Source organism: Tyto alba, unplaced genomic scaffold (assembly GCF_018691265.1).
Source record: "Tyto alba isolate M040663 unplaced genomic scaffold, T.alba_DEE_v4.0 Super-Scaffold_11, whole genome shotgun sequence".
Lineage (NCBI taxonomy): Eukaryota > Metazoa > Chordata > Aves > Strigiformes > Tytonidae > Tyto > Tyto alba.
Genome location: NW_024881273.1, coordinates 12,380,772 through 12,396,498, shown reverse-complemented (window position 1 = coordinate 12,396,498; position 15,727 = coordinate 12,380,772). Strand labels below are relative to the sequence as shown.

The 15,727-nt window shown below is 49.0% G+C and overlaps 2 protein-coding genes across 14 annotated transcripts in view; one reads left to right on the top strand and one right to left on the bottom strand.

The window, feature by feature from the left end:
• EXD3 (exonuclease 3'-5' domain containing 3) overlaps positions 1-483 on the bottom strand; it is a 293,160-nt gene extending 292,677 nt beyond the window's left edge. For 11 of the 12 annotated variants that reach the window (XM_042786593.1, XM_042786594.1, XM_042786595.1 and 8 more), the window contains exon 1: positions 98-174. The gene's annotated coding sequence lies outside the window, so the exon portion shown is untranslated. Of the gene's footprint in view, positions 1-97; positions 175-428 lie in introns of those variants that run through there. The other variant, XM_033003026.2, reaches the window with a different exon arrangement.
• Positions 174-15,478, top strand: NOXA1 (NADPH oxidase activator 1). Of its 2 annotated transcripts, none has more exons than XM_042786604.1 (15): positions 174-593; positions 1,982-2,064; positions 3,632-3,740; positions 5,931-6,065; positions 7,122-7,229; positions 7,975-8,034; positions 8,595-8,632; positions 9,337-9,478; positions 11,047-11,100; positions 12,253-12,325; positions 12,531-12,589; positions 13,512-13,681; positions 14,348-14,453; positions 14,541-14,664; positions 14,893-15,478. In XM_042786604.1, the coding sequence occupies exons 1-15, from the start codon at positions 174-176 to the stop codon at positions 14,988-14,990; spliced, it is 1,779 nt and encodes a 592-aa protein (XP_042642538.1). In that variant the 3' UTR covers positions 14,991-15,478. The 2 variants fall into 2 exon arrangements, with proteins under 2 accessions (XP_042642538.1, XP_042642537.1); XM_042786603.1 differs by having other exon boundaries at positions 13,509-13,681.
• The last annotated feature ends 249 nt before the right edge of the window (positions 15,479-15,727 follow it).

Here is a 15,727-nt window from a genome sequence, read left to right as displayed (position 1 = left end):
TGCACAGCGCCTGCAGGGGGCGGTGTCGCCCGCGGCAACGCGCCGAGCCCCCCGACTTACCGTACCTACCGGAGCGCGGCGGCGCCCGCATACCTACCGTATGTACTGTAGTTAACGCGCACCGCTCTTCGGCCGTGAGCATGTTTAATTAACGCGCCCGCGGAACCCGCGTTATGGGCTGCGCTGGCACTGTGGGGTTTCTCCTGGAGGCTTTGCAGTCGCCCCAAGCGAGCCGGCGCCCCCGCAGCTCCCTCCCCTGCGCTCCCCTCCGTCCCCCCCGACGGGCCGGGCCAGCCGGCTGCCCCCCGGGGCTCTGCCCCCTCCTGACACGGCTGGGCTGCCCCGCCCGGGCTTCCTCGTCCACCCGCTCCCCGCCCAGGGGCCGCTCCCCGCCCGGCAGAGCCCGGGGAGCCGCGGCCATGGCGTACCGGGAGCTGGTGCGGCGCTGGCACGAAGGCGTGCTGGCGGCCGACGGCGGGGACTGGGACGGCGCCCTGGAGATCTTCGCCGGCATCCCGGAGCCGCCGGCCAGGATCTGCTTCAACATGGGCTGCGCGGAGCTGCTGGCGGGGAGGCCGGGGGAGGCCCTGCGGGTGAGCGGGGGCTTCGCCGCGCGGGGGAACCCCCGCGGAGGGACGGGGCGGGGGCCGCGCTGGAACGGGGGGCGCGACCGGCCCGTGGCGGGGATTGAGGGAATCGGTGCCGAAACTCGAACTGAGGATCATCCTGCGCGTTCGGCAAGCGGGGCGAATGCGAGTGGTGCTGGGCACCTGCGCCCCGGCCAGCCCCCCCCCCCCCCCCCCGGGTGCTCGAGGCTGCCAAAAAGAAATCGCCGTGCTGGAAAACGAGCGGCTGCCCGCGCTGGTGCAGGCGGGCAGAGGTCCTGAGGAAAAGCCTTTTTATTACAGCACCTAGCATGTCTTCACGCCTGGCTGGCTGGCCGCCACCTGCCCGGGGAGGGGAGGCATCGAAGCCGTTTGTTAAATTGCACAAATTGAAGCTGAGGGTGTGCGGGGGGTGGGCAGAGCCGTGGCCGCCCCGCAGGGCAGGTGCTGTGAGGGGCAACAGCGAGCACAGCACGGTAGTGCCCAAGAGAGACCTTTTTAGCCCTGATGAATGGGCACTGACTGGGAAAAAGCTTGGCTATGCTTCCGCATAGGTCAACGGTTGGTTGTTTATTTTTTTACTCTTTTACAGCACGGTAAAGCAGACTGTTAAAGCAGTGTGCTGTCGGAGTCACAGGCAAAGCCAGCCACCATCTCAAGAGAACTGCAGTCACACTCTGACCTCCTGCAATGTATTTTCACCCCCCCAATGCTATCCTTGTCTGGGCAGTATCAGGAAGGTCTGGGGTTTCAGGCTTGATTTGTTACCTACATACCATCTCTTTGCACCGGTCAGGGAAGGATCACACCTCCTAGCTTTCTCAGAAAGACATTAAGACAGTTTTCTCAGCACAGTATTACTTTGAACTATCAACCATGAGCTGCTACCAGCTTTGCTAATACTTGCCTGTATTTAGCTGTGAAACTGGAGCAGAAATATTGATTTATAGGTGCATTGTGTGAATTCCTTTAGCTTTCTCCCTTGCAACCTTTCACATACTCATCACTGCCTGGCTAGTCCTGCAGCTCCCACTGTCAGGGCAAACTGCTCCAGGCAACACAGATTTCCCATTACAAGATGCCAGATGGCCAACATAGTTCATTTATGTCCAGTCCATTTTACCAAGGAAGGATAAAAACGTGAAGTTCAGCTCATACAGAGCCAAGACCTGAAAGGTGATTTGGAGCTGTCTTGTGCCCCTCAGCCCGGATCGCAGCCCTGCGCTCGTCAGTCCAGAGGAGCTGGTCACAAGCCCGGGGATGGCTTCTGCACCCAGTGCAAGTGCAGCTTGGACGTGGATGTATGGGCGCGTTACCCAGGCATCGACAGGAGAGATCCTAACTGATCCTTGGGATGTGTCTGTTTTTCTCCTTAGGCATTCGATAAAACCATTGCAAAGGACAACTCCCTAGCTGTCGGCTTCTTTCAGAGAGGGTTTGTCCATCTGCAGCTGGAAATGTAAGTGAGGCACATGTCCATTTCAGTCTTTGGTTTACTCCTTTTAGTCATACTTTATTCCTAAACCTAAATGATTCTATGACTCTAAAATTCACTTCTTCCAGAAATCTTAAACAGTTCATAAGGTCCAGTTTGGTATTGTAAACCGTGTCACAGATCAGCAAGTCTTAGCTCTGATAATGCTAAGATATGAGCAGCACAACTTCAGGGCCCCAAGGGTGGCTAACACATGGTGTCACCATCCTGCACACAGAGAGCAAGAAGCTGCTCCTGTATGCGAGACTTCCAGGAGGTTACATTGCCATTCAGATTTTCTTTGGGAATGAAGAAAACTATAATTGCGCTGCTTGGTGTATCTTCATGTAGTACACGTGAGTCTGGCCTTCCTAAAAAAGCAGTCTGCCCACAGTGTCTGACTCTTACTCTCTGCTGCAGCGGATTTTGTGGGCCTGATCTCAGTCTCACTGATTGAATGTCAGGATTGCTCCACTAGTGTCATGAGATTGATTACTCATTGTTTCCACGGTTAATTCACAGTGACATCCTGCTCAGAGAGGTAGGTGGAGGGTTTTACAGATCCCTTGTTACCTTCGAAGTTTAGTTATTCTCTTTCCTGTTTTTTTCTCTGTATTTTCCAGACCTTAATTTCCACGAAATTACTATCCTTATTTCTGGGAGGGCGTTCTGCAGCCACAGCCAGCCCATCGAGCAGCTACATGCTCTGTGCCTCTGCCTGCAGAGCTTTGGCCAGGGGTGGTGGAGCCCCGGCTGGCGCGCAGGAGCTGCTCCGCTCCCAGCGCTGCGTCACAGCCGGCAGAAGCGGAGCAAGCCGGCACCAAGCACACACACTGGGCAGCAGGTCAGGGGCAGCACAGCTGGTGGACCTGCCTCCTGCTCGAGGAGGTGACAGCCACCAGCACCCCACGGTGCCTTCTGTCACCAGATGCTGCTCACACCCCCCTGAGCACCTTCTCTTTCTGGCTCCTGGTGGGGTGACAGCTGCACAGCCCTTCCTGGACCCTTCCTTTCACCACCTGCAGCCTCGGTGGGAATCTGTTTTGATTTCAGTTGCACAGCTGGTGTAAATTGAGACTAATTCCCTCCTTATCCTTAGAGTTCCTCTGAATTTCTGTATGCATTGCTCTGGCCAGCCACGTACACTCGCTGCTCACCATCAGCAGGGGTTTCCCAGCCCTCGCCTCTCCCCTGAGATATCTGCTGGGACAAAGCAGCAAGCTGGGCAAGGAGCTCACAGCATTTGTTAATCTTTGCTTATTACACTTTTCTCCTGCTTGCAATTGCAACTATTTCAGGTATCAAAACCTACTGTTCATCCCGATCAGTAAAACTGTGCAGATAATTCCAGACACGCCATGTTAATTTTGCACTAACTCCCAACAAGGAGATGACAGGGAATTTTCTGTGGTCACAAGGTGACACACATCTGGTGCAGTTCTCAGGCTCCAGAGAAGAACAAATGGGTTTTGCTAGCTTGATTTTTGAACTTCTCAATTAGAATTTTCAGCTTTATTCAGTCTCAATTTCTTCTGTCATCTCTGCATTGCAGGTATGAAGAAGCACTCTCTGACTATCATATGGCCTTCAGTCATCTAAGAAAAAATCCCTTCATCGATTACAAGCAGCTGGGGCTGAGGCACATACTCTATGCATGGGAGGTAAAAGTCAACCTGTCTCAGCAGTCCTTCCCCTCTGTTGGGGATATTCATCAGGTCTTCAGCAGTAGACATTAGTAACCCAAGACCTTTTCAAGACAGTACATTAGAACAGTAAAAAAATCTCTGCTTGCACTTTTTTTTTAAAAAGGAACTTAATCATAAAAGTCATAAAACAATGTAATATCTGAGAAGTTTAGCAAATTACACAGTTTAAAATTGTTCAGGGCAGATGCACAGGAATTTGTATTTTGGGTTTTTTTATCTTATCTATGCATGTAATATTTATATTTACATGCATATAAATATGCGTGTAAGTTTTGTGAACTGCTCAGCTCTAAAAGCTGAAGTAGGTTGAAGTATAGACAAATGGGAACAAAATTTGCTCTAAGAAACTTATGTGTATAAAAGCCTGTCTTTGCAACTGTAGCAACTGGTCTTAACATACCTCCGTGTCTTACACACTGGGCTGCAAGCTGTGTTTTGCTTCTCTAACACTTCACTCTGCAGCTCTCACACTGTTACATGGAATCAACCTGCCACATCCTGTTCAAAAAAGATCTAAGTCTGAATTGATTGTAATTATTTGTAATATTTGGAATGTAAAAGACTCCTAGAAACTGTACTTTACTGAGAGGATTCATTTTGTCTTCTGTCCTGAGTCCACGCATAGAGACTGAAAAGCAGGTACAGGAAAGAGTATTTAATTCTTTACTTCTGCAAGAGTGAGGAGTTGTTACGCTACTCAAGTTAAGCATGCCTAGAAACCCGTAGTTCACTCTCAGTCAATTTTCATGCACCTTATACCTGGCAGGAAGAAGTTATCCTTGGCATCTGTGGTATTACCGAAACCTCATTGTTTTTAACAGTTTCAGTGCCACAGCACTGCCTTCTCTGAGCTCACACACACTTTAAACAACAGGTTCCCTTTGAAAGGCGCAGGGCTGCAGGGGTGCCCCAAGGCCATCCAGAGGAGGTTGTTACCCTTTCTGGTGTGAGCACAGTCCCTCACTCATGCTCTGGGCATCGTCAGGACGGGTGCTCTCACTGTGCTGGCACTCTAGACTCAGGATCTGCATCCTGATTTGACTGTATCTCACTCTTACATCTACCTGCAGCTCATTTATCAAAATACATGAACATAATCCTCCTGCAGAAGCGTGCCATCAGCTTTCCCCATGTATGGCCTTTCACATGCTGCATCTGATCTTCTCCGGGGAGATACGCTGTACGGTTTGAAAATCCAGAAATACTTGCCTCTTGCAAGGCTATAGTACTTCTGAGCTGAGTGAGAGCTGCTGCCTTGCCTCTCCGAGAGGGAGCATCCCTGCACTTCCTGTAGATGTTCAGAACTGCCATTCCCCACCACCCCTCAAACAGCAGTCTTCTACTGTCATGATTAAGGAGTAAAGGAAAAGCATCTTATTAGTTGCACCTTTGTCTCAAGCACTGCTTGCATCCAGATACCACAAAGCAATTTTACAAGCTGATAACACTGTTACGTAAGACAGCGAGCTATCTGACAGTGACTCTGCTAAGCCACACTCCTACCTTGTAGGGCAGCAGCTTTTCCACATACTGACTGTTGGCCAGCAACAAGAAGAGATCTCCCACTCTTAATTCAGCATATAGATCAAGGCTTCCCAACACCCAATGTGTAATACTCCCACACTTTGCCACTTCACCGCTGAACATACTTAAATGCTGCTAAAGGGTAACAAGCTACAGCTGACAATTTGCACATTCACAGCCCACTATAATAGTTTCAGTTAAATTATTTTTCAGTGAAAGGGAGTCAGAATTAGACTGAAAATATTACCTAGGTGCATGGACAAAGAAACCTAAGAAAATCTTGCCTGGCCTTTCAGACACTGGAGGGATAAGATTAAAACTTGTGTGGTACTAGAGTTTCTTCTGGTGTTCCCCATGCCTTTACTTGCCTTGTACGGAGTTAGCAGCTCCAGCACACCCAGGAGCTGGTCTGGAGGTAAAGCTTTTATCTCTTTCCACTCTGATTATGAAGTTTTTTCAACTGTTCTGCTCAGAGTGCATTTCCTGTGGCCAGTGGGGAGTAGATTGGTGCTGTTGCTGTATCTGTGGTGTTTCGGTGCCTGCGCCCTGTTCAGTAAGTCCATGCTGGGTGTCTGCTCCGTCTCAGCCCTCTGAGTTCTGCTCCCTCCTTGCCTGCCCCAGGTGCTGTACAGCACTGCAGCAGTGTACTGCCGGCTGCAGCGGTGGCAGGAGGCCAGAGCCACCCTAGATAAGGCCATTGTATGGAGACCTGAAGGAAGAACAGCAATCCTGGACCTGGCCCTTGAGCGGGTACAGGTAAGACCACCCCTATGAGTTCCTGGGTATGTGCATTGGGCTCAAGTTAAGAAATATGAGATAAGAATGTGCTAATTTTTATATGTTTTGGTTTTCTTGTCTACCCACCTGCTTGGTCACCTGGTAACAGAGTCTAAGCCATTTGCATGTGATGCTCTACCAAGCTAGTGCTTCAGCTAATCAAGTAGCTCCATCACCCCCAGGTGCTTCATAGCACAGAAGCACCACACTGGAGAATTATGGGATGACCTCTCAGGTTGGGGAGGTTGCTTTACAGTCCCTGCTATTCAGGAGCTTATTTCTATTTGTACTTGCAAGTCGTCTTATGCAGTGCTTAAGTGCAGAACCCCTACACGTGCAGATTTGGAGGATCTCCCTTTTCATGACACTGGCTGACTTCTTTGAGTCCCCTTTGGCCTCAGTAACAATTGATGGCAGCTCAAATATTAATGACAATCACATTTGTAGCTTAAGTAGGGTGTAAAAGTGTTTCCGGGATTGGTTCTAAATAATAGTTTCCTGTTAGGCTCTTTTATGATCAGGAACAACTTGCAGATCTCTGATTTACTCTTCCTAGAGGGTTCATTATTTTGCTACCTCCATATTTTCTTATTTTATTTGTATCCTTTCTAGGAGATAATCACTTCTTTTCATCTGATCATCTCTTCTAACATCATTTGTGCTTGACATTAGTGTATTATTTGTATGCTACTCAGCGGTTGAACAGAGGAGAAAAAAACGTTTGAAGTCAAATAGAAAAACTGCTTAGAAGACTTGTTTAATAAACCTTACTCCACTGTCCTCCCTTCCCACCCATCCCATGCCTGCAGAGTTAGTCTTTGACTCAACTCTGGGTAGTAGCTGCTGAGCTCTTAGTTTACATGCGCTTGTTGAACCTGAGTGACCTTTTCCAAGTTCACAGCCATGATTTTTGCCCCAGTGTCTTCCTGGAGCTGATCTTGCACACATAGTGAAGCCATATTTGCTTTTCACGGCTGTTATGTTTCATTTAATATTAATTGATGGCTTTTCCCTTACCTGTTTTCCCTGCCCTAGGACCATCTATTTTTAGAGCCCATGCAGGTTCCTCTTGGGGAATTTTTCAGACCACGAAAGAAGGAAGTTGAACAGCTGGATTCAAAAGATTTCCTGGGTAAACCCAAGGTAACAGGCATGTAATTGTTAAGAAAAACAGCAAAGAGATTAAAATCCTACCTGCTGACATCTCCATAGAGCATTGTTGTTGGCCGCTCCACTGATCATTGTGCTGATGGAGACCCAAGAGCAGGATTGTCAGTGATTGCAGCCATTCAAGGAATCTGGAACACAGAAGCTGAAATTTGTTAGAATTGCCACCTCTTCTATCAAAAATGTACTTTGTTGCTAAAAAACCTTCCCAATCTTGGGCATTTTAAACTCTGAAAAAGCTGAGCAGGTACTTAGGGAAGCCTGTGGTTGACCTTTTGCTGACAATTACATTTTCAAGAGGAGCACATTCTTCCAGCGTGCTCCTACTCACTACTGCATTCCCAGCGGGACAGGCAGGCACTTGGGAGACAAATGCTTTGTCATATCCCTTAATGCAAGTCAGCAGAGAATTTCTCTGCTCCCTTCTGTGACCAGTGCAGTCAGCAAAAGTGCCACAGGCCAGAGAGCTCCAACATGAATAAAGGGAAGTAATTCATTCACATACTTTTAAAGAAGCCTTGGAAAAACTGAAAAACCAGGGATGTGAAGAGTTGAAGCTATTTTGGGAGTCCAGCTCTTCTTCTACCACTATGTGCATGATTCTACTTTATGCCTGACCTTAGAATGTCAGAAGAAAATGGGTCTGAGTAGATAACCTTGTATGAAGTTTGAGAGTCTCTTCGTCCAGCCTGGATTCAGTCATTACTTTGTCCTCCAACAGGTGATCTCATCCATCATTCCCAATGATGAGTACATTGGCTTCGAGCCTCTCAGGCCTCAGGTGAGCAGGACTATATATGTGAAAGGAGGAGTGGAGCTGTCATGGAGCTCCAGGTAGGGCCTCAGATCCTAACACCATCAGGGTAAGAACATACTGTTGAAAAAAAAACCAGTACAATATCACCCTAGATGCATGGGGCCATTCAAAGCCAGGTGGTGGGCTTCAGCATTGTGATGTGAATCTCCAACCCTTTGAAGATGCATTTTTTGTCTTTGTCATGTCAAAAAGCAGTGGACACTTTGCTGTGCTCAACACATGTTTGCCCAGCAATTTAGTAAATTTGTCAGCATAAGCATGGCTACCTTGCACTGTAATATGAGTTTCTTAGAACCAAGGGTATGGGAAAAGATTGTTACTTGACTCCTGATGGGATAAAGAGGGAGGGGGAGAAATAGAATGTACATCCTGGTAAGGTGTGGAGCAGAAAACTTTTATGTGGGTGCTGTGGTCAAAAGTAAAGACAAAATACCACAGTGTGGTATTCAGAGGGACAGTAAATAAGGTGGTACTGTCACTGTATAAGGTACTGTTACAAATAGATGCTGTTGTTCCTTCCATAGAAACAGGGCTTTTATGAACCCAGTGCTGATGCTCTGCGGTAAGTTCCACCTTGATCTAACTCTTCTCTCACTATTTCTGTTCAGAAGGTCATGCTTTGTTCTCTGCCTTTGTCTGAAGACTCTGTGGGATTCACACCCACTTCTCACAAAGGGTGGAGTGAATGACAAACATGCAAAGGCTTGTATGGCTGCAAAAGGCAGTGCAGTTCTCTCATGCAAGAATCTCAGGGCAGTTTGCAGGAGGTGATTCAGTAGTTTTGGGAGACAGGCATGGATCATGCCATGGCTGGGGAATGGAAGCAGAGAGAGGTTGTGGGACCTGCCCAGATCTGTGGCAGAGGACTTTCAGCTGTCCCATCCTAGTTCCCAGGACAAGGCTTCCAAATACTCACTCCCAGCCCTACTGTGCTGAGCCAAAATCAGCCTTGGTTCAAAAACCTTGAAAGTAATTTGTTTTGGTAATATTGTACCAGCAGTACTTCAGGGCTGAGTTTAATAATTGTTTTGATCTGGGGAATGTCTGTCATTACAGTGAAAATGGGGCAGTTGCATTTGGGAAATCAGTGTTTTTCAAGCTCCTTTCATTCCCAGTTGGACCAAAGAGTAACAATGGAAACTGTAATTTCTCAAGACCTGAAACTTTCGACATGTGCTAGTTTGGATCAGTGCAGCGCTCTGGATCAAAGTCATCCAGCACTAGGACTCCAGCGTTAGTAAAGGTGCTCTCATTCTTTCTTTCCAGAGACAATGAGTCAGGCTACTATCGAGTTTTGTCCCATTATTACCCTGAGGACTCGGAGAAACTGGAGGTGAAAGCCAGCAGTTTGGTCTTTGTGCTGGTGAGAGGAGCAGATGGCTGGGCTACAGCCATACACGATGGACAGGTAAGGAAAATGGGTGGCTTTCCAGCCCGTCCCCACCAGCAGAGACCACAGCCCTGCCTGTGAACAGGAGCTTGCTGCAATCTCTGAGCACATTCCTTGGGCACCCACCTGTAGCACTGCAGAGAGAGGATGAGTTCAGGAGCTTGTTTCCAGAGACCAGTTGCCTAACCATAGATTTTTCTGACACCTGGTCCCACCAGCTTCTTCCATTCACCTCTGACTTTACAAGGACATCTTTTTGGGCACTTGTGCTTTCCACCATACAGAATCCTACTGTGGAATTGGGTAGGATAACAAACCTCACCAAGGACCACCATTTAGAGCAGTATCTGCAATCTGCGAGCTCTGACGGAGCCAAGGAGACAGGTTGGTCCTTACCTGGTGTGTAGTGCCGCTGCTAAATTAACTTTGGGAAGGTTTGGGGAGAGTTTCAGCTGTGCAGGCAGGTTTTCTGAAGGGCTCTAGAGAAGACATAAGGAATTAAAGCCCAGCAAATCTTACATCTTTCTGCAGACTAGGGAACTATAGTGTAAACAGACTGAATAGAAATGGATAAATATGACAAACTGGAAAATCTTTTGTTGGCAGAGTCATTTCTCACATGTCTACTTAAGTTCTTCGAAAGAGACAGTGTATACTTGGATTAGGTTGAGCCAGTGGGTATATTATCTGCTTGTATTTCCAAAAAAAGTAAAAAGATTGTTCACAAGACCACTAAAAAAACAGGTAGCTGTTTGAGCAAGAGAGGCAGTGTTCTGAGGACTGATAATAAGTTAAAATACAGAAACAAAGGGTGGGAATAAATTAACAGGTTTCTTTTTTTTGTTTGTTTGTTTGTTTTTTGTTTTTAAAAAGAAAGTATGTCCCCACTGAGAATCTGCTGTGACCTAAGCATTTAGTATATTCCTAAGTGATACAGTTATGGGGATAGTTATATAGTGCTTCTTAAGGTAACCATAGTGCGTGACAGACAATGAAACCATTCAGCATAGGTTGAAGCATCTGGAGCTAACAGTGGACAATTCCAGAAGTATTTGAATGTGCTGGTTGACTGCTGAGTGAAGTGTCAGATGAATTTCAAAGTCAAAAAAAGTAAAATAATAGACACTGGGTTAAAAACCCCCATAATAACTCACAATAATCAGTTGAAATTAATAGCTCTGTAGCACTGATTGTCAGAAGACATAGAAATGCTGCTGGACTGGTATCCCTTGACATTCTTGCTGCTCTTTTCCTAAGCATCTGTTTTAGGAGCAGGGTGTTGGGCTTAGTGGGTGTTCGGTCTGTTACATCGCAGCCACACAATTAGCAGCACTGCTTTCAGCAGAAAAAGATGCAGAAGGGGCCACTGGATTTTGTTCAGCAATTTCTGAGCACAAGTCACATGGGCTACTGTACGCGACTCTGGGCCTCCCATGGGCACATCTGTGCTGCAGTAGGGCGAGCAGGCAGTGGTGGTTTGCAAGAGCAGAAGCAGTGTGGAGTGGGGCTAACAGAAGATGGGGCTGGGGCTCTGTCTGCCACAGCAGCAGCTCCTGTCTCACCCGGCTCTGCTTTGTGTCCCGCAGAAGCTGCGCATACCAAGCTCTCTCCTGGAGCCTGCCTCAAAGATGGATAAATGGGTGAGCTGCCAACCTTGCGACCAGGGGTGGGGAAGGGATCGAGATACACATTTGGGACATTTATTTGTAAGATTATCACAAGATAGGACAGCTATGTAAAAGAAACCTAAAGTATGAAACACTGAGACACCTTGACTGAAGACCAAGTGCTCTTGAATAGGAACAACAGAAGAGTTAAGAGTGGGGAAAATGCTTATCTTTTGCATATACATTGGATCTCTTTACAGCAAAATCTGGGGGCTTGGACATACAGCCAGGCCACAGTGGCTTGCATTGCAAGCTGATTTAGGTGTTAGCGTGTATCCGTCATGGGCTGATGGAGCACACAAAAAGGAGCAGCTGCCACAGCTGTCCTGACCCCCTGTAATTTGTTGAGGCACTGGAACATGATAATGAGTTTGAGGGCTTGAGGTTCATCCAGCCTGCTCCTGTGTTGTCTGCAGCCACTCAATGTAGCATAGAAGCAGGTGAGGAGTGCTCACACGTTCTGCTTCACCAGCAGAGTGAGAGCAGGTTAATCTGCAGTGGGAAAGTAATGTCTTAAACAGGCACCACTTTTTGCCTTGAGGCCAGAGGTTTAGGGCACCTAAGCCCCAAAACCTCACCTTTGACTTAGTAAAACTTCCTTTATCTCCCATCTCCACCACAGGCATATCCACACATGATCCCAATCGTTTCCCATCTGAATCCAGTGCAGAAAGGTGCAACTCAGACCCCTATTTCCTGTGAGAGATTTTCGAAGCACATGGTTATTCTGATGTTGCTATGATTTTTTATTTTTTCTTTTTCCCCCAAATGAGTCCCTGGGCATAGCACACACTTGAGCATTTGCTCCATGGATGTTTCGCTGTGAACCAGCTCAAGTTCCCAGGTTAGCCAGCAGATGGTGGGGAGAACCCCCCAGCAAGGGGCAGGAGGCCAAGGAAGTGTCCCACCAAACCTCTCATCACCCCTGCTACCCACAAGAGCTGCAGAGACCATAAAGAACTCAAGTGCTCCACCTCATCCAGCCATTTAATGAGCTGGTCTCCCTGGGGCTCTCTCTGGGATTACACCCAGAAATTTGTAACTGACTGCGGTATCTGTCATGCACACCAGCCTTCCCCACTCTCCTGTATCTTCTGTTCACTCCTTTCTGATGTTCTGTTGCAGAAGATCGGCAACGGGATTCCCCTCCCTCCTGCTCAGGTGCCTCCCAGCCTACTCCATGTGAAGCAGAAGCCAGGTAGTCCCCCAGGCCAGGGGGGTCCCCCAGACCTCCATGGGTGTTATGTGAACCTGTGCCCAAACCCCTCTGCTCTAGGGGTGCGTGGGGAGGCTGGTTGCCCACTGCAGCCATGGCTGCCTGTGTGCTAGCAGGTTGCAGAAGAGCTGCCGGGAGCCTCTACTGACTACAGGCACTGTTTCCCTGCTCTTGTTTTGTTCTGCAGAATTTCCCAGGGGAGAAAATGTCTCTGCAAATGATGCTAGTGCCCAAATGGACTTCAAGGTAAGGTGTTTCACAAGCCAAAGCTGGCACACCCTCAAGAGATCAAGGCTGCAAAAGTGCAATATTCCTAGCCAGATCCTCCAGAATTCCTGAGCTGCCCCAAAATCACTGGAAAAAACTCTTCCTCTGCCCATTTTCCCATTCCAAAGAGAGGTTCCCATGTGGTTTTCCCTCCACCACTCCCAGTTTTGTGACAATACAAGTTTGTGGGGCAGCCTAGAGTTGAGGCTTACCAGGACAGTGGCCTTCTTCCACCCTCCAAGGAGCTAAGAGCCCAAACCACAGCAGTGTTCTCAGGCATGCACTTTGCAGCCCATTTTGCAGGAGAGAACTGTCTTTGAGCTACCTGCTGCCCCTCCCCACTTCCTCCTGTGTGGCATTTTCTGTCCCTGCAGTCTGGCTACCATAACTCATTCATATTTGTGTTCTTCTGGGGTGATGTCCTTTGATGCACCATTAGCAGCCGCTGTGTGTGATGGAGCTGGAATCACTTCTGTGTCCACCTGGGGACAGCACCTCTCTGGCAGCGCCAGCTGCAAATCAGCTCTGCTCACTTTGTCTTTACCACCCCTGTTTGTAGGGGCTTTTGGAGTAATTTTTTGTCAGCTGTACTTCAGACAGAAGGCAGCAGAACATGGGAACTTGGTCTCACCTCTCCAGCTAGCTGGAGGAATTGAGGCCCTTCTCATATAGATCAGGGGTTGGGAGGTACCTGTGCAGTTGGACCCAGAAACAGGCTTCCTGGATCATGGGAGGAACATTTAATCCCAGGCTTTGAGTCTGTAGTTCCCACTGTGAAATTCGGATCTGTGTTTTGATGCTACCATTACATTGTAGCAGCGAGAAGAGGGGTTGTGTCTATGTCACCTCTCAGATCAAGTTTGAATAACAAGACTGTTCATGGTGCCACATCTCTCAGCAGATCCCACTGACCCGTGGAGAAGCTTCACCTGGCACGGACAGACCCATTGTGCTGAGAGCACATTGTGAGTGCACCGTGGTGGTGAGGGCGGGTGAGGTGCCATCTCTGCCGGACCTGCGGTCTCTACTGAGGGAGCAGTTTTGCCAACAGGCAGAGCGAGGGAAGCTGAGGTATGCTGCAGCACTCTTGGTGCATGCCCCTGCATGCTCAGCCCTTTCGCTGAGGATACAGGCATCCGACTGCATCTGGTCTCCTGGGAACAGTTAATTGGGGTCAAGGCACTCTAGCAGAGATTCAGCAAAGATGTGAGCGCACAGCCTTCCTTGCAGAGCTAGCCTTACCATGGCTTTTGGTTTGGAGAATGGTGTGTGCTCCATGGGCTTTGGAGGCCCGAAGGATCTTTCCCAGGAAACTGTACCAGGGTCAAGAAATAGAGGAACAAAAAGAAAGACTCTGCAGATACAGCTGCTGTATGTTGGATTTTCTTCTGGTCACCTCAGCCTCTGAGATACACTACGATCAATGCAGAGCAATCTGGGAGTCAGGTATAAGCATGCATTGGTCCCGAGGTGAGGTCTCCTTGACTGTAACCCCCCTGGGGAGAATTTAGCTCAGGAGAGTTTAGGATCTTCCCTTCAAGTAAGTGTGTGAGGAGGTAACGGTTCCATTTCTGCCCACTGAGCATGCAGAGTGGCCCCATGTCATTGTGCAAGGTGACAAGCTCAGAGCTGGCTTACAAAGGGGACTTGGAAGGCTGAGGATGGTAGAGGGCTAGGCTTGCCTCCAAATTTGACTTGAAGTGAGATGGTTTGAGCCGCATTAATGAACCCTTGCAGCTACAGGCATTCGGACGGCAAAGAGCTGGGCGCAGTTTTGGGAGAGGAGGATCTAGGGAAGATGTGGCAGCAGCTGACAGATGGCAGGCTGACGCTCTGCTGCCAGGTACGTGGGCTGTGACAAGCTTCTCTGTTGTGCTGCTTTCAAATCTCTGCTTTGCCTTTCAATCTCCATGCTGACTTTCTCCTGTAGGACTCAGACTCCCACTTGAGCAGACCTGTCCTCTACCGGATGCTGGCTCAGCACTCTTACCTTCCGCAGGGACCAGGGGACCTGGAGTTCAGCAAAGGAGATATGCTGGATATTCTCTCTGAAGGTAACTCTCCAGTCCTGTCTGCAGGCTTGTACTGGGACAGGCTTTTGGAGTCTGCTACAGGGGTGGACTGGGGAATAGATGGCCTCTCCAGTGCTGGCTCAGGCTCATACTCCCAGGAGGTACAGGCTTGTGCTGGGTTTTGCCCAGAGTTAGATTCCAGCCATAAAAACTCTCACTAACCCCACTCATATGGGCCAGGGCTCATCCTGCTCCTTTATATCTTTCCAGTGAATGAGGACTGGCTTGAAGGACACTGCAATGGCAAGACTGGCATCTTCCCCAAATGCTTTGCAACCCAGACCGGTTGTGGTGCTGCCTTCCTATAGTGAACAGCAGCCTCTTCCTGCCCGACTGCACTGTCTCCCAGGAGTGAGAGATACAGTCCCAGCTCATTTCAGCCACAAGCAGCACAGCCAGGAGCTCTGCTGAACTCAGACAGGAGATGTCCCCACTCACAGATCCTATGGGGTCAGTTCCAGCAGTCCAACAGCATTTTCTACAGCCTGTTCCCAGACCTAGCACTTTAACCTCTGTGCCTATACTGCCAAAGATGTGCTTGTGCAGGGCAGAGAGAAGAGGTGGGGATCTGGTGTTTGACTGTGGGAAACGTCCATGTGGCAGCTCAGACTGCAGGGGCTCAGAATGCTGGGTGGGAAGAGGTTGCTCTGGATGAAGGTCTTCACCCCCCTCCCTTGTCATTCAAGTTCAGGCTGGAAATGCTGAGCCTCACTCCAATGAATCATAGAATGGTTTGGGTTGGAAGGGACCTTAAAGATTATATAGTTCCAACGCCTGTGCCATGGGCAGGGCCCCCTTCCCCCAGCCCAGGGTGCTCCCAGCCCCGTCCAACCTGGCCTTGAACGCTTCCAGGGAGGGGGCAGCCACAGCTGCTCTGGGCACCCTGGGCCAGCGCCTCACCCCCCGCACAGGGAAGAATTTATTCCTTGTATCTAATCTAAATCTCCCCTCTTTCAGTTTAAAACCGTTACCCCCCATCCTATCCCCACAACCCCTGATCCAGAGTCCCCCTCCACCTCTCCTGCCCCCCCTTTAAGCCCTGGGA

Bases quoted from the DNA above. Each gene is read 5' to 3' on its own strand.
- NOXA1 (XM_042786603.1), top strand. From the start codon at position 174: ATGGGCTGCGCTGGCACTGTGGGGTTTCTCCTGGAGGCTTTGCAGTCG. The intron at 6,066-7,121 runs GTAAGACCACCC...TCCCTGCCCTAG, and splicing joins TGGCCCTTGAGCGGGTACAG to GACCATCTATTTTTAGAGCC. The intron at 11,101-12,252 runs GTGAGCTGCCAA...GTTCTGTTGCAG, and splicing joins CCTCAAAGATGGATAAATGG to AAGATCGGCAACGGGATTCC.